Raw genomic sequence first — 22590 nt, 5'->3', positions numbered from 1 at the left:
ATCAAAAGCTCAAGTTTTTTAAACAAATAAAGAATTCCAATGACATCGCGATATTTTTGTGACATTGATCAATAAATATTCCTTTGTTTGGGTGTACGTTCGTTAATACAATGCACCTGTCCAACCAAATATTATAAGGATATACATCGAATTTCCCAATTCCAATCAAAACACAAACACAAATTATAAATACCAATGCCGCTGCAGAATTCGTATTTAATAATCTTTGGGCATAGTTAACTTAAAAATAAACCCAATTCGCACTTACGTTTGACGAAGCATAGAAAAGCAATTGTGTCAGCTTGGAATTCTCGATAATACAAAGTTTTAACAAACTAACGAACGCGGTGCGCAGAAGAGCAATGGTCTCAGCCTTCGTCTACTTTTCTTGTTGTCGCGCCTTATGCGGCTATCTAACGACTCCCACCCTCCGCAAAAACGCGAAAGACAGTACCTGAATCTGTGTACAAAGTTTAGTCTTCGATTGCCCGACTCCTCGGATAAGCGCACTCAAGATCATTGTACTTCTATGAATACAATTCTTTTTCTTTTTACAGGATAAAGATAGAAATTAAAAACGAATCTTCTTAAACAATTTACATTTTCAAATGCAATATGTTTTTCGAGGTCTTTAAAGAAACGAAGTATCCTCGCTTTGGCAAGTACATTAATCATTTACAACATTTACGATGTACAACAATAAATTCAACCTAAATCGTTACACGCATCAATGATAGAATCTCGAGCTTTCAACACCGATAATGAGAGATAAGGTAAGTTGTAATACATTAAAATGTCTTGTAATCGTTACACTCTAACTGATCTAATATAAAGAAAAAAATAATAACAATGCACTTTATTTTATTACAGAAGAAAGCTCAAACCTCATTTTTGCGCTGAGCTATCGAAAGACAAAGATTGTAAAAAAAGATGATGGCAAAATATTTGGTGAGTGCATTTTGCAACAATTTGTTACATTTGCTGTCGATCGCAATCATGCGTGATTATCAAACTATCAGTAAGAGACAATCGGTTCTCTTATGACGTTACTTTTAGCTGATCGCGATAGGTGAACGTGAATCACATTTTATTGTTTTGATTTTGTCTGAATTTTTATGACAAGGCGATCATTCATTTCTTATAAGGGTTGTTAATTTTTGCTCTCGCGGAATTTTATACTTGAAAAATCGCGTTTCAACATTACAAACAAATACGAAATATTATCAACGTAAAAAATTTCGTACATTAGGACAAAACCCTCTCTTTGAAATTCGCGCTACAACAGAGCTTTCAATAAAATTAACGAGAAATGAAAAGAAAAAGTTAGGAAATCCAATGCAAGTGAGTCCAATCTATAGTTAATCAGGTGAGTAGCCTCGGTTAATCCACAAAGATCGTTGCGCTTATCTCCTCCGTGCATATACACAATGTGAAATATCGAGATAAGTAGATATCACACAATGCTCCTTGATTTCTCGATATATACGTAAGTACGCACCTTCTCGTATGACTCGTCGATTCAGCCATATAGCTGTACACAAGTGAGGTCTATGATTTCGAGGGCTTTCTTTTATTAATTGGAGCATGCCTTTTTTCTCTCTTGTTTGCCTTACTCTTATGTTCTATATTGGGTTCCCTTTTGTACGATATTTTCATCATTATTTTAACAAAATTCGAGTCGTTACGTTTTAAATTAAAAATATATCAATGAAACGTCGAGTACAGATACTCGATTAAAATGAACGAAACGAAGCTGTACTACAAGCAAAGTAATTTTACTTTTTCTTTAATTAAAACTTTTCTTTAAAGTTTTGAAATGATTTCATGTTAAGAACAATGAATGAAGATTAGCTCACTTAGCAATTTGCAATAGTTACAAAATTTTTTACAAAGCTAATGTATTTACAAAATGATTGATTTGCCACACATTTATGACCTAAAAAAATGAACAATAACTTTTCCCAATTGCCAAAGAAGATCATTAAGTCACGGTAAATCGCGGCGAATGACTTAAAAGGGGGCAAGATACTGAGACACAGCAGATAAACTATGCACGCGTAATTTTTAAACTGGTCACATGACCGGAAACAATTAGATAAATTAGTGGAAAAGAGTCTAATAGGGACACTAATACCTGAGTTATCTTCCTCTTTTCTCTTGAATTGTATACTCTATCGCATTTTCATCTTGTAATTTTCACGTAAAAGGACTCAATCAATATTTCCAAAATATACTAAATGAATCTGTCTGATTTTAAACTAGATACAACAGGATTGGTATACTTGTTCTGAATGAAAATGAAAACAGAACAAATATGCCTAAAAGTTATTCACTTCATGATAACTATGCTGTTCAATTTGTAAAATATTTATCTGTAATTGTAAAGAACAAAGATACAAGTACGTTCAAAAAAATGTTATTTATAGCATTTAAATAACTTTCTTACATGTCACAATATGTAGTAAATTTTTTAGTCATGGATCGAAGAATATAAATAATATCATGTATAATCTTAAGAGACTGTACAATCTCTTTCTCTAATCTGTCATTTTACAATGTTGAAATATTATCTCTATTTACTTGCAATGTCAGATATAATTTTGGTGCTAGTCCTGTCATTATCTACAATGATGAAAAGAATGAAAAGTTAATCAAAGAATTGTGAAACTGTACACAAAAATTTTATTAAAATTTTGAATTGATCTATATTTTGGGCAATAAGATTTTTAACCAATTTTATGTGAAAGCTAAACATTTACAAGTATTTATATAAATCTGTAAATCTTGTAAATGAAAAAATAAATCAAATAATTGTAAAATAATTTATAGTATAAATATAATAGGTACAATAAAAGCTTATTTGTTTTCTGTTTTTTTTTTCTTAAGTTTTATAGCATAAGCAATTATTGTATTACGTGTTGTTATAAAAATTGTAATATTTATTTATTTCTTCAAAATATGAAAAATTTTATAAATCTTTGAAGTACTTATTCCTGATTTTTGTGCGATTTTTTTCTTCACCATCCAGCATACCACAGAAAGATAAGCTATATTTCAATTTTTCATTATAACATTTTATAGCTTCATAATTCAACTGCAATATCTTCAAGATTTGTTGGCTTTATTGTTTACATTATCCAATAAAAACAAGAACTTTAGAATTTATGAAATAGAATTTTTGACAATTTTAAACTCGTGAAAAAACATTCTTGAGTTTCTTTCTTAATAGTTTAAATAAATAAGTTATACTATTATTACCCAATACAAGTTGGATGTTTGCATCATAATTATGATTTATAAGACTTGAAAATATTGACACAGTTATTGCGTAACATCTTTGATAATTATTCAGTATCATATCTTAGAAAAGAAAAAGCTATTAATTTAAAAAATAAGATAAATGTATTTTCAACTGATTGAAAGTAGGTAATAAGTATTTGTTAATTAAATTAATTACATTTTCAGCATTGTTACACGTGATATACTGTATATGTAATACCAATACTGTTAAAAATACATCTTTGTTTCTTTGAAAATTTATAAATGTCTCATTTTATTCAACTTTTGCTCAAAAACTATAGTGTATTTTTCTAGTAGTTCTATAATCATGTAAGCTTTTTCAGTTAGTGAATTCTCGAAATAAAGCTCATCTGCAATATTGCATTTAATCAAACTATAAATACTTCGAATTGAATTAATTTTAAAAACCTTTTGCAGAAAGATCTAAAAAGTAAATTGTTTATCATAATTGCTTTTCTGCAATCATGTAAACAAATATTCAATAAGTCATGCACAATATTCAATATTCAATATATCTTTACATTTGTCAATATCAATAAGTAGTTCCCTCATATTTAAAGTGATCCATTTCAGTGATACCAATATATAGATTAATTAATCATGAATTCAATGAATAAATTGGACATAATCACTGATGGTACTTATCCCAGACTTCTGAAAATAACAAAATATGTACATTGTTTACAGAGAATAGAGAACCAAGCATATTTAGCACAATTAGAACAATATAATTACATTTCATATTGATTGATATAAGTATAATAAATTTTTTCAAAAGTTAAGATTTCTCCAGGTCTTATATTTTCTGTAGCTATAATGTGTCTTGACCATTTTTTGTTGTAATCAATAGCTATTGACTCTGAAGCTCAAGGTATTCCATCTAATGAAGGAAAACTAAAAAATATTTGAAAGTAATTTTTCATATCTTATTTGAGACAATATTTTTCTTTGCTTGCCACAACAATTCTTGAAATTAACACATCTTTCAATTTGTATAATTTCCTTTTTAATTCATCAAGCATCTAATCATCTACAAGTTACCAAGCTTGGTTGCACACCTCTTCTGTAGCTGATTTATACACAAAAAATGTAAATACTCATTTTTTTTAGTCAATAGTTGGATTTTCAAAAACTTGAATTGAATCATGGTGATTGCTCAATTACCATCTTTTGTACATTCTTTGAATTTTTTAGATGTACTAATAAAATTGATTTTTTACTGTAACTACATATAAGTTTTAAATTATTAGGTGCACGTGTAATACTTTGAGTGTACTTTTTACATATCTGTTAATACATCTTTCTATCATTATTCTTCATTTTATGCAAATCGTTACCTTTTTGCCAGGTATTGGATAAAATTACTGACATTTTACCGTCGACACACCGACGGAGAAGGACATGTATCATCTCTGTACCTCGTGCTCGTATACCTCGATACAGGCATGTGTTCACCAGGCAAAACAATAACCTGCTCTTCTTTTTCCGATATATTTAATTTACAAAAGTTTTAAACTTTATCACTATACTTTGATTTTCACAGTCCTACTATTTAACAATATTTACATAAAACCACAAACGTTCTGTACAGAGAAATCGCATCGTGTAAGACAAAAGCGAATCGAGACAAACTTTAATAATAAATAGATCATTACAACGAACGATATTGCACGTCAACGTTACACTTTTTAATGTCAGGTTATTCGAATTATGAGTAAAACACAGACGATAATAAGTAATTTAATCAAAGTATACGTAAGTCTGTCCTGACAAATAGTAATGAGAAGATACATGTGACGTTTGTTAAATTTTAACTTTCGATGTGTGAGAAATAAATGCTGTACACTTGCAAACGTTCATTCATCACACCAGTCGCTGCTCCATATACTTTTAAATCTCAGGTTTCCACTGCACTAACTAATTAGAAACCATTCTTATCTATTAAAACTATCGGTAAATGAGAAATTGAATTTATAAATGTATTTTGAATAAACATATTTGTATTCTGAATGTATATGCTTGTTTGTTTTTAAACGCAAGAATATATAGGAAATTCGATTAAGTAATAAATATTATTGTTTATTCAGTAATCTCACTATTTAAAAAAATTAAACAAGCTTACTCTTCAAGTTGATGGATACATTGAGACTGTTGCAAGACTATAAAAAGAATATTGATAATTGATATGATATAAAAAGTCAAGACAAAATTCGACATTTTCGACATATCACATCCAGACATTGCAATAATCTAATCTTATTCTTTTTCGACAACATTCCTTCCAATTTTGTTCTAACTATAATTAACTATGATACATTTATGCAAATTTGGAAACGTAAATTTTTGAAGAGATAAAAAAGATGGACAGCAGTCTCGCCTTTTACACCAACATCCATTGTAAATTTACTCACAAGTCAAATTCTAACACATTATATCTATTTACCTTTCATCAAGCTTGCGTTTCCTCGTTCGTTCATCAATTTGTCGCGCGTTCGTTGCGATATAAATTATTTAAGCACGAAGCTACTATGACTTTGCGCGCAAACTTCAATAATTCATCGTCGTTTTCTCACTGTAAGTGAGCATATTGTAAATCATCGAAGACTAGGCATTCAAAACGAGAGAGGAAGGAATACATCAGTTTTTTTGCAACCAATCGGCAATATAAAATGCGCAAGTTTCACTAAAATGACTCACCATAATACATATGTGGTCGACATGTGCGCAGGAGTTGTAAAAAGGAATACCGCCTTCTTTTTTGTGAATGACTTCGGGAGCGGCTCTACGAATTGTTCGAAAAAAAAAAAAAAAATCGACGCACAGATGTAATAACAAAATATATTGTTTTTTTATAAAAATAACGTATTTCCTCGACATATGATTTTAATTCGCCCAAACAATAAGAATTTCTGGTGAGAACTCGACTGATTTTTACTTGGCTTGTTCATAATTATGATGATAAAATTATAGAGTATCTGAAGCAGCAGCTGACAAAAAATCGCAACGATAATGTAAAACGTTTAACGATAAAAACAATTATGATCTTTCATACGAGAAAAGCAAATAAAAGTTTATCTTAGTGTCGAATTTAGAGTTACAGTTTTTTTTTGAGCGATGAGCTGCACACGCATTATATTCAGCAAATTAAAACCATACATCGATATATTTCATACGCTTCAGTATCGTGACATTCTTTTAATCGTTATGTACAGACTGTTTTTCTATTTTATTGCCGCACTACCTATCATCACATATTTCCTTATTTAGTGTTAACTGTTATATTTTTATTTAATTTATTTCATTGTTTTTTTTTTATCTACGTGTAACAGTAGAAAATTAAAGTAATTTTTAATGAATATTTTGTATATTTAAAAAAGTTATACGATATTTCACAAAATCCTTTTTTCATTACCATTGATACTACTGTTATTATTCGTTTATTTTATAAGAAATTTTAGGGATGAGTAAATAATGAAATTGTAATTTACAAATAATTTATTCACTATTGATGATCGCTACGCAATCAAGGGATATGTAAACGTGCACGGACAGTAGATTTTGCAGGCGAGGATGATACCGGTGTTGCCGACAATACAAAGGGGAAAAAATTACGTAGTTAGCGTAGCGTGTTTCGTGTATACGTGAGATGCAGATTAGTTCAATTTACGATTGCTTCGAAAAACGTTTTCGATAAAAAATAATCAAATCAATTGAGAAGAAAAACGACCGGAATAAAGATGCTAAATACGCTTGCAAAGAACATAATTATAGACTTCAACAGACATCATCAACATATTTTTTTACCCTATTTAATTGGCATAAAGAGCTCACTTACGGTAATTAATTTTTATTAGAGGTATCTGTGTTTAGCGTTAGCATAAATTGTAATCATAAATAGTCTAGCGATTTAAGAAAAACCTCTAAATAATACGATATCCTGCAATAATTTCCGGAATATATTCTTTGCACACGGCAAAATCAACGACGTATCGGCGAATAAACGAGCAGCTCTTAGGAATTTGACGTGCGAGCACGTCAGGAGTCATCGTTAAAGCGTCTCTTGGGCAATCGGGAATTTCATTCGGAAAATCTGAAATCGCCAGACTCGTTTATCCGTAGTATCCGTAATCAGGCTAACCCGACGCGTGAAATGTGCTCGCGTGGGTCAACGCTGCGCGTTTATACTCATATACGCGCGCTCGACAAGCAAAGGTGCGCCTCTTCCTGGCTCGCGGGGACTGATTCACTTCACGATTTTCCACCGTTCGCGTCTATTTTACGCGGTGACACGTCTTTGCTATCCGATAAAAATAAGATAAAAACGATGATATTTCGGCTAGTAATTGTCATGAAAAGCCGTGGTGTTTGAGAATACCGATCATTCCTGGCGCACGTCGCATTCTTTGCATGTAATTACTTGGAGCGAGCGAGCGCTTGATCCAAGGCTTGCTTGAAATCGTTGACGCTGGCGCAGTTGCGTCTCAGCGCGATTTGCTACACTCACGATCGATCTCGTTTAAAACAGTCTACATGCGAATGTTTCGTTTCATCCTGTTCCGTCGCTATCTCTAATCAAACTTGAAAAATAAATTTCATAATTTTCACAAGACGATTGTAAAAGTCGACTATCTCGTCGTAAACTACACGCTGATAATTTTTTTTTATCCCGACTGAGTAGGTCCAAAAATATAGCTCCGCTAGATATTTGGACGTAAGGTGCAGCAATTGCGAACATCGCCTATCGCTCAGTGAAACTCGCGCGTGGATGACCCATCGCCATGTATTTCTTTTTATTTGCCGAAATTGTGTTACCAACTTAGTCCAGTGTATTTTAATGCAAGATCGGAGCGAACTCAAGTAGCCAATGTTGGTGAAGTCGTAAAGCCAAAAAGGAGTTATCATCTCGTTGGCAAACATTGCCGGTGGATGCGATGCCGCGGAATGAACGTCGAATCGCATTGTCAACCGCTCGGTAGCGCAGGGTGCAGAGCATCCTCAAAGCTCGCGCATCGAAGTGAATTGCCGTTTGCACGCGCGAACGTGTATAGAGGAATCGCGAGGCAGCGCGATCGCTTTTGACAAATGCGCTCGAATGACGAGATGAAAATCCATATCGACAATCGCTTAGTATATGCGTGTGCCCAAGTCAAGATGAAATTAAAATTTCCACTGCGGCGGTCCTGAACTTAGTTTGCGCCTTCCAAAAGAACAGCGCCAAGAAAAGTATATATTCAGCTGGATATATCAATGAAAGACTGTATTGACATTGTTATCGATTACGTTTTGATCCACTCGATTTCAAATTAGTTGTCTTATATCTGTGTAGTGTATATATTGCAATTGTTTCTTAGTATAATTTCTTTTACGTGCTAAGTAATATTAAGCATTAACTTTAGACAGCGATCAAACGACTGGCTGCGCGGAGTCTTTTATTTCTGACCAAATTTAATAAATTTTAAAGAACAAAACGTATTTCTTTTCTTTTTACGCGAATCAGAGTTTGAAAGATACCAATTAACTTTCGCAAGATGCGATATGTCTAGTGCAACGTGAAAAATGTTCGTGCGGAATGGGCGTGCATTGTTTAAATGGTATAAACGAAGCGAGCAATATAAATAATGCGGCATAAGAAGCGAGGTTGCGCGATCGACGAAAAAAAAAAAGAAAAAGAAAAATCAACGTTTAGACAACGCGTATTGGAGTATACAACAAAGTAGCGGCTTCATGCGTAAATTAATGCCGAGAAACAGTTGAGGGCAGATTTGGGCGTGTTGCGATCCCGTCGATCTTACACGGCTTCGAATCGTGCTGAGAAAAATCTGAAGCAAGTCGATTCGTCCGTAAAAAGCTAAACGAGCGGTATCCGCACCTCGAGACGCAACAAAAGAGTAAGTCCCCTATACATTGGTTACAGTGTCTAGCGCCTCGCCACAGCGTCAGCTGATAAGAATTAATAATAATAAGAAGAGATTCGAGAGAGGAGCAACGTGACAAAGCGTATAGACCTCCAGCGAGGCTCGCTCGAACTTTCGGCATCAAATGACAGTTGTTCTCCCACTCTCGGGCAAAAACCAATGAGGCCGTCGGCCAAACGCAATTTGTCTGCGCGCCGTCACAGCAACCATTGTTTTTAAATCGCCAAACGACTTGCAGATAGCTATCGACTCGAAAGTCTAGGCACAAACGAGGCGCGCGTCCAGACGCAAGACATTAGAGAGCGAGTAGCCGGGCGACGGGAGAGGAGGGATCGACACACTCCGGCGGCGTCACGCTACCCCGTCGCGCCGCATCGAGGTATATATGGCCGAGCCTCGGCGGCCGGCCAGACGACGGCTCAGTCGCGTTGCGCCGCGCATCACCGCAAGTGCCGATTCACGCAGACGCGCGATGACGATAGGCCAGCCGTTGCTCTCGTGACGAAGGCCCAGCGACGCGCCCTTGGCCGCAGCTCGAGCGCGTTTTGAAGACGGGGGGCAGTTTCGCCGCCTCGATGTGTAGTGCAACTCCGGTCGACTCGCAAGGGCACCCGGAGAATGTCGAAGAAGCAATGGTTCGCGTTGCTGATGCTGTTCGTCATCTACCTGTTGCTCGGCGCCTCGATATTCTACCACATCGAGAGCCGACTGGAAGACAAGAGGATCGACATTGCAAGGAAAGAACGCATCGAGATCAACGGTGAGTCGCCGAGTTCAGTGATAATTGCCGAGTGCTAAACTGCGCGCGCGCGCGCCGCTTTTCGGGGCCGGCTCGACCACACTTCCGCGAAGTCGCGGACGCACAGCCTAGGTTTGTAAACACGTACGCGGCGGTTGATCGCGCGCGCTCGTGGCCTCCCGTTTTTGCCCTCTCGGAGATGAATCCGCGACGACTGTCCACCCGCGGCCTTCTCTCGATGCGACGACGCGGCAACGAACTTGTTTCTCCTGCGCTCCCCCGCCTGCCGCTCGCCGTTTCGACGTACGTAGTCCGACGCGAAAGTGCGAAACTTTCCGACAGACGAGGCAAGCCAGCTGATTCGGCGCTCCTCGTCCACGAAACTCGCGCGACGCGTGCTACGCGCTATGGTGCCGGGAAGCGCAGGTCTCGTTCGATCTGTCAGCGAGGCGCGAACTTGCAGCAAATCAAACGATCGACGCGCGGACGTTCGTTGCGCGGATCGTCGGCTGTAGACTCGCTAATCAGCCTCGATGATATTTTCCGGAACGGAGCTGACTCGAGCGCGTTGCGAAACGGACCGTCTCGGCAAGTCGCGAAAGATAAACCGAGACAGTGCCGATGCGAGCGTGGTCGACCGCGAAAAAGTCAGAGGCCCTTTATGGCCCACCTATCAGCGGCATCTTGTGATTCGCCGCGCGCCTCGCTGTCCGTGTGATTGTTACAGTTCCGCGCGAATCGCACGCACACGCGCGCCGAAGTGCGACTTATCGTTTGCGCTACGCGAGATTAATGCTGACGCGCCGCACGAGAGCTTTCGGTTATTTCCATCGGCCTCGGAGGGGTGAACGATAAGCGAGCTTTTTTCTCTTTTCGTTTCTCTCAGCTCTCGTTCGCTCGTCGATCACTGCACCGACGCCTCGCGCTACCGTTTTTCTCGCGTCGTCAATGTTTTTTCATTTTTTTTCTTTCAATGATCGCCGATGACGAGTATCGTTCTCATTTGGATCGAAAAGCTTGCTCGCGGCGCTTTGTCTTGAAAATATCAAGCGGAGCTTAATTGTCGCGCGTAACGATTCCGAAACATTAAAAACTGATTAATACGATTGCCGAAGGGTAAATACGAACTCGTTATGCTCGTCGTTGAAAAATATGCATAATTTCTATGCGTTTTTACACTTCCTTTTTGACTTTTCCACGTACGAGATTTCATCAGCATTTACCTGCATTTCATCTCACCTAGTAACCCACATTTGATGATTCTCTCTCACATCGAGTTTTAACGTGCTAGAAACGCCCGGTCCGCGATGTTTCCCATTGTCGGCTCATATTTTATTAATGAACACATATTCATGTCGCGTTTGTTGAATCTGGCTCTCAGTATGCGTGCTGGCTACTCGGCAGCGCAAAGAAATAAAGAAGGCCGTACGTTTTCACGTCTATCGCTTCTTATCCTGTGATGGAAGTCGCGGCGCGAAACTATATGTCGTGCACAAGACAAGTCTTAGATTTTTGCAAGATCCTTCAAATTGATGGAATACATTACATTTCGCTGACTGATGCATTGTTTTGCCGCACATTCAAATCCAGTGTTGGCGCTTCGTAGTGATTCATTTCTGGAATTGTCGTAGCCTTTTAATCGCGGAAACTGCGTATACATTCGCGCTGCCAACAAATTAGCGCAATGTAAACCGAGTGCTGATCCAGCGATTCGTTTTTCTTTTTTTTTCCGTTCTGTCATTGCGATAATATTTTTGCGATATTAAAATACATTTATTATTTGCACTAGAAATTCCACGGCTACGCTGAGTTGTTGTTTCAAGGAACTTTCAATTTAGATATGGGTATGTACGTCTGTTTGACGTCTGATTTCTCGGTTATACCATCTTTATTATACTTCGAGACTCGTCGTTTTCACTTGATTTTCCCTTTTATAGTATTCGTTATCCAACTTTTCAACAGCAATCATTAACTGATTTAAATTTTACCGATCTCGTTAAATTGATTTACTAAATCGGTCCCACTGCTCTACGAATATAAAAAAAAGTTAATCGTATTATTACAAATTTACGCTACGCCATGCCATGTAAAATAAATCTTTGTTTTAATATTTTTCAATTCTTCTCAAAAACCTCCCATCGATTTCTCGAATAAAATAAATAAATAAATAAATACACGTGCGGAATCTCTTTAATTAAAAGAGAGCTCATTGACCGTTGTAAGTTAGTTTGTTCTGTCAGACGCTACTCTACCGAAATTCCATGGAGCAAAACAAACAGAGCGGTAGCATCCATCGCATTATGTACGTTGCACGAATGTGACAGATAAAAGCAACCCGCCGCTCCCAGAAAAAAGTTCTCCGTCGCGTGACGCAATCTCGTGGCATTGGCATTCAAAGCCTCAAGTTCAGCAATTAGTTTGGCATAGGGAACTGCGAGACCGGGTTTCTTTTTTGTTCGTTTAGTGCTTCCGCGTCAAAAGAGTCTCTCTCGTACACTGCTCTAAACTTTTAATGGATTTGTTTATTTTTAAAAGTCTTTCCGGTTCATCCCTTTTGTTGCTTTAGATGTCGCTGGGTGTAGATTACAGGCGGTGTGTAGTCGAAAATGTTTTATCGAGGCTCGCGCGACGCATTGTTGCACTCTCAAAGAGATTCGCTGACCTTATTTTATTTATTTTTATTTTTGGGAGTTAATTGAACAATAACAATCGAGAGGAGTTGTCTAATCGACGGAAATAGACACTACGAGCTTGTTGTTGTACATGAAGAATGTCATTATAATTATTTCTCAATTAAATTATCTCTTATCACCAAACAATAAATTATAATGGTCATATAGACGACAATCATTAGGATGTTTTGTCACAATTAGCATATTCATCAAGATTCTCCTCGAACTTTCACTGGAAAACATTCAAGTTTCGAATAAAATAAATCTCCGCAGATGTGCGCGACAATTGAAGTCATAAAGGGGCAAATCTATATCGCGAACCCTGATCCCCTGATCCCAATAACGCGTCATCCAAAAGCCTTGTAACACTGATCCGCGCGATCGATATCTAAAAATTTTCACGAGGCAATGCTATCGTTGCTTTCCGATCGATCGATCGGCCGAATTATTTGATTAGCTTTTCAGCGAGCATCGCGCGAGATCGTCAGTCTGATCACAGCGTCGTTTCTCGCCGTTCACATCGGTGATCGATCGGGCCGCTATAAAAATTCCTCGCGGGAGAAAGATGCGAGTCCGATCCGCCAAGAGGCGCGCTCCGCGTCCCGTCGACGCGGCAATTGCATAATTCGTTCCGCGTATACGTCGGGCGCTTCGTTGTCGCCCGACCGCGCGCGCGCGCGCACGTCAATTCGTGCGTGGATCGTTTATCTGCCGATTGAGAATTTCGCTGCCGCGCGTACAGAAATGATTTGGTGGGCTGACCGCGTCGCGTTTCAAGGGTCCGAGTTTCGCTGGTGAAGCCGTTCGGGCTCGCGCGCGTTTTCCTTTCCCAATCGGCATCGGCACGCGGAAATCTCTCCGTGCAGCTGCGCGCAGGTAACAAACGAAACGGACGTCGGGGGAGAAAAGAAGAGAAGCGCAGGCGATTCACGGACTGGCAGGCGTACGTGTATTTTGGTCATTGAAAGAGAGAGCCAGTCGCGCCCGCTGCTGCTTCTATTTTCCACTCCCACTTTCGCGCGCGCGTTAGGTGTGCAATCATGCAATTCGGCCAATTACAGCCAACTTCGCGCGCCGGGGATTTATGGTGGTTCGTTCTCTTCGTTTTATTTCGCTCGGAGCTCGCGCGTCGAGGGTCGTTCTCGATAAATTTCGCGAGATATGTGACTCGCGACGGCAAGCACGGCATTGAGCGAAAAAGAAGAAAAAAAAATGATTGCTCGGAGGAGTATGCGGTTGTGCATGTTAATTGCTTTTATAAATGCTGAACTAGAACGTTCGGGTTACGAGTTATTTTCGTTTTTTTTCGGAGGCACGCGCGTATCGTCGAATGGTGCGTTTACACTCGTGTGCCCGCGTCTTCGATCGAACTTTCCCGAGAATCACATTTATCTTGTCGAAGATAAGGGCCTTCGAAGAGAAACAATTAGGTCTACGTAATGTTATAGTATTGATTGCGTTAGCGCCACTGCAGTATCACATGATAATTAATTACACAGCCGTACCCTTTCGCCTCGATGGAATTAGACGCCAAGCTATATTTGCAACGGGCATATCTGCGACTTTTCAATTTTCAATCGAAAACCAGAAGAATCGCCAATTTAGTATGATCCGAAGTATAAGTAAAAATTGTTGTTTCTACAAAACCACTTGCTTTATCGTAATTGTATGAGTCTAGTAATTCTTAATCTAATCTTGTTCGCAACTTTCAATCCGAAAGCCAAACACGCAGATAAAATCAGTAAAGTCTATAGATACAATATTAAAGTCGTGCCAATTTCAAAGTGTAAAGCTTCGTTTTTCATATATGCTTTATCCCATTCTTCGAACTTTCCGAGCGCGCAATTATTCCGCGCAAACCACAACTGGGTAGCTTTTACGTTTCACCTTTCCGTGCAGAGTTCGACCTGTACTAGACCGCGTCGTACGCTGATAAGATAATAGTGAAGCAAATCCATCCATAAGAGACTGTAGCCGTATATATGTACATATATATGTATATATATACATATATATAAACATAAAGTCAAATTACTTTTGCGAAGACATTGTTAAGTAAGGTTCGCTGGAGAGACGCGGTTACGAGCTTTAATTGCCTTTTTTTTTCCTTTCAGTTACAAGTTGCGGCATGTATCGCTTGCTTCTTTTTTTTTAATGCTATATGCTTCTCGTCACGTTAATAAGAAACAGTAGCACTTTGTCAACGAGAGTCATAAATTTTTTTTCTGCGAATAATATCAAACTCGCCATTGTGAAAAATAGTTTATTTCCAGGTTTTTATGGATATAATACCGAGTTCAAAAAACATATATTTAGTTCAATGCTACGGAACAGAAAATGCTTGAAATTTCACTTTCAGATAAGCAAAGACAAAAATTCTACGTTCCTGAGTGTGTGTATATATATATATGCGATATACGCGTGGCGCTGTCTCGCAACGCTGATGAAATTTTCATGAAACTACGAAAACTCATCACTCACGATATTCAGCTGGCGCGCATCTATACCGTCGACTTGGCACGTGGATAGCGCGATCTTGTAAAAGCTCTCGAAAGCGGCGGCCAAGCAAAGAACTAAATCGCTCGCGCGCGGTTTTCCACGATAATTGTCACGCCAAGCGAAGTCGAGCGATCAATAACAAAGTACTGGCTCTCGCTCAATTAGTTGATTATCTAGATGGATTTCATACTTAATTGTTTTCTTCTTAATTCCTCGACACAATAAACAAACACAATCTGTCATGCGACGACGAAGGTGCGAGAAAAGCGATCGACTTTGGGACGACCATAATGTGAGTGACATCAGCGTCAAAAAGATAACCGTACCTGCGTGCATTTCTTTTTTTTTTCTGTTTTTATCTTATTACATTCCGTAGATGCTTCGCAACTGATTTACCACGCGGAAATTCCAAAATGAAAGAGCGAGCAGACAAGCCTATCCTAGATTTGATGTCACGTCGGTGCATTCTTTTATTTATTTTTTTTTCAAGGTGCGTGCCATTGAACGAGTTTAACAAGAGTACGCAGGCACGGTCAATGCCATGTACGATGACATGCATAGCTACCTCGAGACAATATTCTGAAAATTAAGTTTATGCACGTGTTGAGAGTTCACTTTTCACCGTTAATCTTGCGATTTCGTAAATATCGTCGTTTTTAGATATGGTCTGAGTGAGTGAATGAGTGGAGTGTGCGTATCATGCTCACACGTGAGAATCTGTTAGGCCATCGTTTTCGTCGGCACGCAGACTGGAAATACGTAGAACATTCACGGTTGATCTGCCTGATAATATACAGCCATTATTCGTTGATATACATAATCTTTAAAAAGAATTTGCCTCTCGTTCGAGCAAGTAGAAAACTATCAAAATTGCTTTCCAGCTCTCCTGACTAAACATTATCATTCGTGGGGAGGTCACGACCAGAACGAGATATTCCAGAAGTTGACCGAGTATTGCGGCAAGCCGGTATACAATTACAAAGACGGCGATGTCGACCAGCACAAATGGGACTTCTACAACAGCTTCTACTTCGCTTACACTGTCGTCAGTACCATCGGTAAGTTTCAAAAATTTTGCGCATCGGTCGATTATTGATCTTATCGCAATCGTCGATCGCAAATGCTGCAACATTACAAAAAAAAAATGAATTATAAGAGGTTTGGAGCTCACTATCGATGAGATACAATCACACTCCGCCCTGATTTGATTTCTAGGATATTTTTTTGTATTTAGAAAAATTCGCAATCGAAAACAATTTCTGATTAGATGTATATCTAATAAATAACGTTTTCCTTTATATACAATAATCATATCAAATGTAGAAGCTCCGAGTCAATTGTTTCTTCTGGACTGACGCGACAGTCAATGAAATTAGAATATTTCACGAATTGTCTTTTTTTTACTTTCAGGGTACGGTAACTTAGCGCCGACAAGTGAGCTAAGTCGAAACCTAATGATCTTCTACGCCCTCGTGGGTATCCCAATCAACGGTATCCTGCTGGCCCAGCTTGGCGAGTATTTCGGTCAAGTGTTCGTGACAGCAGTGCGGAAATACAAATCCTACAAGAAAAGCCAAAACGAGTCATGCACAAAGAAATCACTGACGTCGTTGGAGAAGCGACGGGCTGGTCTATTCATGCAGATCGTCATGTATCTTCTGCCGGGCTTTATCATGTTCATCTTCTTTCCGGCCTTCCTGTTCTGCTATTACGAGGGATGGACCTACGACGAGGCCGTTTATTACGCCTTTGTCACGCTAACTACTATAGGTTTTGGAGATTACGTGGCAGGTAATTCATTCTTCTTTCTCTGCGTATGTTCATCAATTATCGAATTATCATGAATTTAGTATTAAGGATACCATTTAGATTCTTTTTTTCTTATCGTTCTTAGGTCAATTTACCAATTCTAATACATGTGATGCCCTGTTTATGCTATGTGCGGCAATAAATTCCATGACTTTTGCTAATTTTCATTACATTTGCCCAAAGAAACTCGTTGAAATGTATAATATTTTATGATAAGTTACGGACCTCATTATATTCTTATCAAGTATACATACGTGCACGTTGAATTTACTCAAAATTATCGAGATAATGTAAAAATGAAGAAAATTGAGTGTATTAAAAAAGTGACTGTCAACAACGTGATAACAAAACAGTTTATTCACTGTTTACGACAAAATTACTTTAAGAGCTTAAATTGCCTTCATAAATATAATAAAGTAAATACTTAAGATGGCACAAAAGTTCATTCGCGCGTTGATCAAAAGGTGTTGACAAGTAATTCAATAAGGATATTATTAGCAGGATTTTTCAAACTAAAATTAAGAATAGCAAAGTAATTTAGGCACACCTAGAGCAAATGCGCAGCTTGTCGCTGATGAACACAACAAACAAACTGTTGTTATCTCACAAATAAAGCCTAGAGGATCATCGCCCCCGATTTCATATATACACTGATACACGTGCATCTCGTCGCTTCGTCTCGCTCACTTTGGCACTTGTCTCCACGTGACAGGCTTTTACGCGGGAGTCGTAAAAGCCCCCGTAATTAACTCGCGCGTCGTCGCCGGATAATTTGTTCGGAAAGACTCATCGCAGAGCAAAATAATTCGCTCACTTGCCGACGATAAATGTGACGTTCGTGAATTATTTATCGACAGCCGCCTGTCAACGATCAATAAAAAATGAGCGAATTGTCTATGTACACACGTTTCGCGGTAAACGTGTTATGAAACGTACATACAGCGTAATAAATATCAATAAAAAAATCCAGGCGTGACTTACCGACAAGAAAAAAAAGAGAACTATAGCGACAAAGAGAAAGAAAATATTTAGCTACGATATATCTAGCTCAAGTAGTAAACTTATGGATGTCATATCAATGAATAATGAATCTGATCTGTTGGCTCACGCACACTGAGGACATGCAGATTGACTTAAAGTAAGTAAGGTCGGAGATCACTTAAGAGACACGCGTTTTCTCACTCGCTCTGCACTCGCTGTTCTTTTTATATGTCGTGGCGAGTTATAACACTTCGTTGACTGTAATTGAGTTTATTTTTTTAGTCGTTTTTATTATATTTTGTTTTTGTTTTCTATACACTCTAGATCACTTACATTTCTGTATATTTTTTTGTTGGCTTTCGACGTTAAACAGATGTGTGCATGAATTGTTTATTATATGAGTTCATAGATATAATTTTCTTAAATTTAATTACATTGCAGGCACGTTATGTAAAAATGTTGTTTCATTTTTATTTAATTTATTTGTTAGTGAGTGTACAATACACATAAGTTCTACAAAAAGAAATTCTATAATCCTCGGCAAAGTAATGAAGTTGTAAGCTCACTATTTGTGTACACCGATTGGTCCGTTAGACGTGAAAGTAGATCGCAAAAAATCTGAAAAAACCTAACCAATCAATGTACCGTTATATAGGCCAAGACAACACGAAAGGAAAAGGACTATGGTTCGCCCTATACAAAGCATTCTTGATCGTGTGGATCTTGTTCGGCCTTGGCTATATCGTGATGATAATGACGTTCATTGGCCGCGGTATGACCAGCAAGAAGATCGCCCGTCTTGAGCATAAGTTCGCCGTCAAACTCAAGCATACGCAGAGCAAGATTTGGCAAGAGTTCAATGAAGATATTAATTACCTTAGACGGGTGTTCAATGAACTTCAACTTTCCAAAGTCAAGGTAATTTGGCGCCTCGGCGCGACATATGGTTCGGCAGGGTTTTCAATTGTGACAATTGAATAACTGTTCAAATACTTAATTGTTATTTAGTGATTGCCAATTTTTGTACGAAATTTCTGAGACTTTGAAAAATCATGTATCTACTTACAGAGGGTATACGTGGACGAATGCGTATATGACACACCGTTACCACACTACCCGAGAAGTAACAGTTTTCCTAACCTTCGAGATCTACTTTACGGAGGTCTGGAACCATCGCCGCCGTGCCCACGACGACGCGCTAATAGCGAAGTTGTTCCATCGGTTAGTAGTATTAAAAGTTGCTAAAAAAACTCGAAATTCTTCTTAAGATCACATAAAATTGTCTTTTTTTTTCAATTTTAACAGGAGGGCCACGTAGCTCGTGTCGTCTCGGAAACCGACTTGCAGCGCATCGATAAGCACGCAACATTCGCCACCCATGCGATGGTTCAACCCGCCGAATTACTTGCACGTTTAGTTAACATTCTCGGCTACATACCACCACCGCCACCCCCCGATGACGATGATATATCAACTACGGCTGACGAAAAAATCGGAGTGCAGGGCTTCAGCGAAAAGGAAATCCTTGCCACTGAGGCACAGTGGAACGTAAGATATTTTTAGGTTTCTACAACATGTATACTGCTTACATGTGTTTGCTACTGTTTACTACTGAAATTCTTGCAGGACAAATGGATACTTGGAGCAGACGAGCCGATTAAACCATGCCGATCGCGAGCGACAAGCGAGGTACGACTCGACCGATCGGACATTTTTACGTGCCCAAATCTAAGTGAATGGACTTGGTCGGGACCAGCGGCATCGACGAAGATACAAGAGATTAGAAAAGCTCGCAGAAATGACACACCGGAGCCTAAGGATACTTTATTTGGGCCTAAATCGCGATTGTTATCGTTGAATTTAGGTTTACCTAAGGGACCTAGAGGATTGCTACCTCGATGGGTTAGATTCTTACGTGACAGCAAGAAGCTGTCGGTAGATCATTCGATATCGGGGGATGACGTTGAGACGGGAAGCAGAGAGTTTGCTTCACAGCCACAGTCACCTGATCGTAAGTAGATTTTTACATTATCGAATGGTTCAATTGATTAGAGTTTGCAAAGTTTTATTCTTTGCACAACAAATGGTTACTTAATTCAAGCAATATACTGATAAACTTCATTCTCAATGTAGCTGTGCTGGACGCTCCGGAACGTCGCGATTCCTACTCGCGACCGTACTACACACACACCGGTGGCAATCTTCTCGAAGAAACGTCCCTGGCAGACTTCCTTCGAGCTTTGACAGCCCTGCATTCACGCGTCGGTGTCGTGCCCGATGATTTTACCACAGGCCCAACGAAGAAAAGCAACAGCGGTCCTCAACGAAAATTAGGAACGGCTTCGTTGACACCACCCAAACTGCCAAGTTTGCTGACGTTGTTCTCACCGCCAACTGGTCACAGTCAAAGTCAGCAGAATACCATCACGGCAGCTGCTGCCAGTGCCCATCAAAAGAGGAGATTTTCACTCAGGACAGCTGAAAACTCGAGCACCTCGACGCCTCTGTATCAGAGACGAGCTACGCAAGGTGCTAATGGTATGAACAGACCGTCCACAAGAAGGTTTTCCTTGAGGCCGGTCGGTACACCGATTCCCACGCCGAGACAATTTTCGTACAATTCGGTGAGTTGAGTTTCGCACTTGGTGTTCCAACTGGTTTCAATTTTTCGCAACGTTCTTATTTAAGTATTTTGAACTCTCTCAACAGAATACGAGTCAACCGGACGACCGTACAAGTCCACCACCTTACAATGCCTCGGAAGCCTTCATGCTGGATTGTCCAAAGAAACCACTGGTAGAAATGGAAGGTGCACCAGGCGTTTCCTCCCCCATGGCGATGCCTCTGCCAAAGAGTTACAGACGTTTTTCGCTACGACCAGCTCAGATTGGCATTCCACCAGCACCTTCATCAGCTGCAATGCCACCGCCGGTCGCTCAACAAGCAGCTAAAGCTATTCCAAGGTGGAAAGCCGGTATGCTGCAGCGTCAGCTCGGGCAGAGGAATGTTCAGAGAAGAGCACGAGCTTTCAGTTTGAGTGACGTTCATTCGGAAGAGTCGGATCGCAGGATTGGTAAGTCGATGAGACAGCTTCTAATTGGTGTGAAAAAAGATTGATGGAGCGGATCCTTATTCCGGTTTTCTTTAAAATTAGGCATCAGTCCCTTGGCTCTGCACGACAACGCCAGCACGATAACCTCGGTTCAAGGCCAACAATTCACAATGACACCGAAAACCGTGACGATCGTATCACCAGACCTGTCTCACACCAAGTCCAAGTACCAAAAGCGTCCGAGCGATTTGACGGACATCAGTAGCAGTGGCAGCAGTGCGAGCACTAATCAATACACGTCGACTCATGGTTTGCGTCGCTACAACAGCGATATCGAGTCGATCTCGTCAAAAAGCTCCAGCCATTCGTCAAAGTCGTTGGATAAAGACGTGCCTGCCTCTTCGTCGTCCAAGAGCAGCAGCAGAAAAAGTTCGGATGTTAGACCGTTGTGGAAAGCTACAAGCTACGAGAAAGAGGATGTCAAGTGGGATTTCCCCGAGCCAGTGAATTCTACCGACGAGATTCTTGCGGAAATTGTTAAAGAGTCGGAAGACGTTACGAGAAGATTGTCCGGAGAGTCAAGTAATAAGGAGGCTTGTGAGAGAACAAATTCAATAAACCAGCCGTCGACTGGTAGAAAAGCGTCGATAGCATCGATAGAGACGTGGACTGAGTCGAGAAGTAGAAAAAGTTCTGTTACCAAGAAAGACCATGTAAGAATTGATGTGCCTGATGATTCCAATGACAAACATTCTCCAGTCTAATTGTTTTAGTAGTTTTCTTCTATTTTTCTCTTGTTTTATGTAAGGGATAGAATTCAGGTGCCGTGATAGGCTTTACTTGTACGCGTGGGAGTGTATAGACAAGTGCATTTTTGTAAATACTGCGTGACAAGCGTTTGACTTGCGTTAGCAATAGCCGTCGATGTCACACCGCTGGTAAAGAAAAGAAAAAAAAGTATTGTTTTTTAAGGGTCCAATGCGATCAATTCGCGAAAATGTATTGTATAAGTATTTTGATGACAATTGCTGTGAAATAGCATAAGTGATAGAATTCCACGATTCCGTTCGTGGCTCCTTAACTACTGTTCTTTTCCGCGAGCAAAATAATAATGAGCTTATTTTTAGGGAGCATGTGATTGAGATGCCCAACGGATGATATTTCCATGCGCACACTTATTAATGATACTGTGATAGCACTGCGAGCCTTAATTACTTTAAGCAGTACTCGGCAGGTACGAGTCCAGTATTTTTATTATTTAATTTTTAATCCCAGTAAAGGTTGTAGCTTCGAGATGGCTATTTGATCGCGAATTGTTTTCAATCAATTTTATACGTCTTTTTATCACAGAAGTAACTTTTATAAAGCAATAAATTTATAAAACTCCTGAAATGATAAAATAATCGCCCTTGTAAATAATTTTGTAGTGACAGTAGCAAAATGTTCAAATGTAGTATTTAGGTTAGAGAGTACAAGCCAGTGTAAAATAGTATCAAACCTTCGTTAAACTAATCACACTTTTAAATGCAAAGAAAAAATATTTATAATTGATTAAATTATAAAATTTGATACCATAATGTTTTAAAGCAATAAATTAACGTGAATATACGTTGAATGTGAACC

General features: G+C 39.0%; 1 protein-coding gene across 2 annotated transcripts; it reads left to right on the top strand.

Moving 5' to 3' along the window:
• The first annotated feature begins 533 nt into the window (after window positions 1-533).
• Window positions 534-22581, top strand: LOC131671732 (open rectifier potassium channel protein 1). Of its 2 annotated transcripts, XM_058948393.1 has the most exons (12): window positions 534-773; window positions 871-948; window positions 9215-9975; window positions 16007-16183; window positions 16536-16916; window positions 18571-18833; window positions 18984-19136; window positions 19221-19463; window positions 19542-19930; window positions 20017-20539; window positions 20625-20988; window positions 21070-22581. In XM_058948393.1, exons 3-12 carry the CDS (start codon window positions 9834-9836, stop codon window positions 21729-21731), a joined length of 3297 nt encoding a protein of 1098 aa, XP_058804376.1. In that variant the 5' UTR covers window positions 534-773; window positions 871-948; window positions 9215-9833; the 3' UTR covers window positions 21732-22581. The 2 variants fall into 2 exon arrangements, with proteins under 2 accessions (XP_058804376.1, XP_058804377.1); XM_058948394.1 differs by lacking the exons at window positions 534-773; window positions 871-948 and having other exon boundaries at window positions 9607-9975; window positions 19542-19926; window positions 20049-20539.
• The last annotated feature ends 9 nt before the right edge of the window (window positions 22582-22590 follow it).

This window comes from Phymastichus coffea, unplaced genomic scaffold (genome assembly GCF_024137745.1).
Source record: "Phymastichus coffea isolate CEN01 unplaced genomic scaffold, Cenicafe_Pcof_1.1 PCOF00134, whole genome shotgun sequence".
NCBI classification, from domain to species: domain Eukaryota; kingdom Metazoa; phylum Arthropoda; class Insecta; order Hymenoptera; family Eulophidae; genus Phymastichus; species Phymastichus coffea.
This window is presented reverse-complemented; position numbering and strand designations above follow the sequence as displayed.

Bases quoted from the DNA above. Each gene is read 5' to 3' on its own strand.
- LOC131671732 (XM_058948393.1), top strand. From the start codon at position 9,834: ATGTCGAAGAAGCAATGGTTCGCGTTGCTGATGCTGTTCGTCATCTAC. The intron at 19,464-19,541 runs GTAAGATATTTT...AAATTCTTGCAG, and splicing joins CCACTGAGGCACAGTGGAAC to GACAAATGGATACTTGGAGC. The intron at 20,540-20,624 runs GTGAGTTGAGTT...CTCTCTCAACAG, and splicing joins GACAATTTTCGTACAATTCG to AATACGAGTCAACCGGACGA.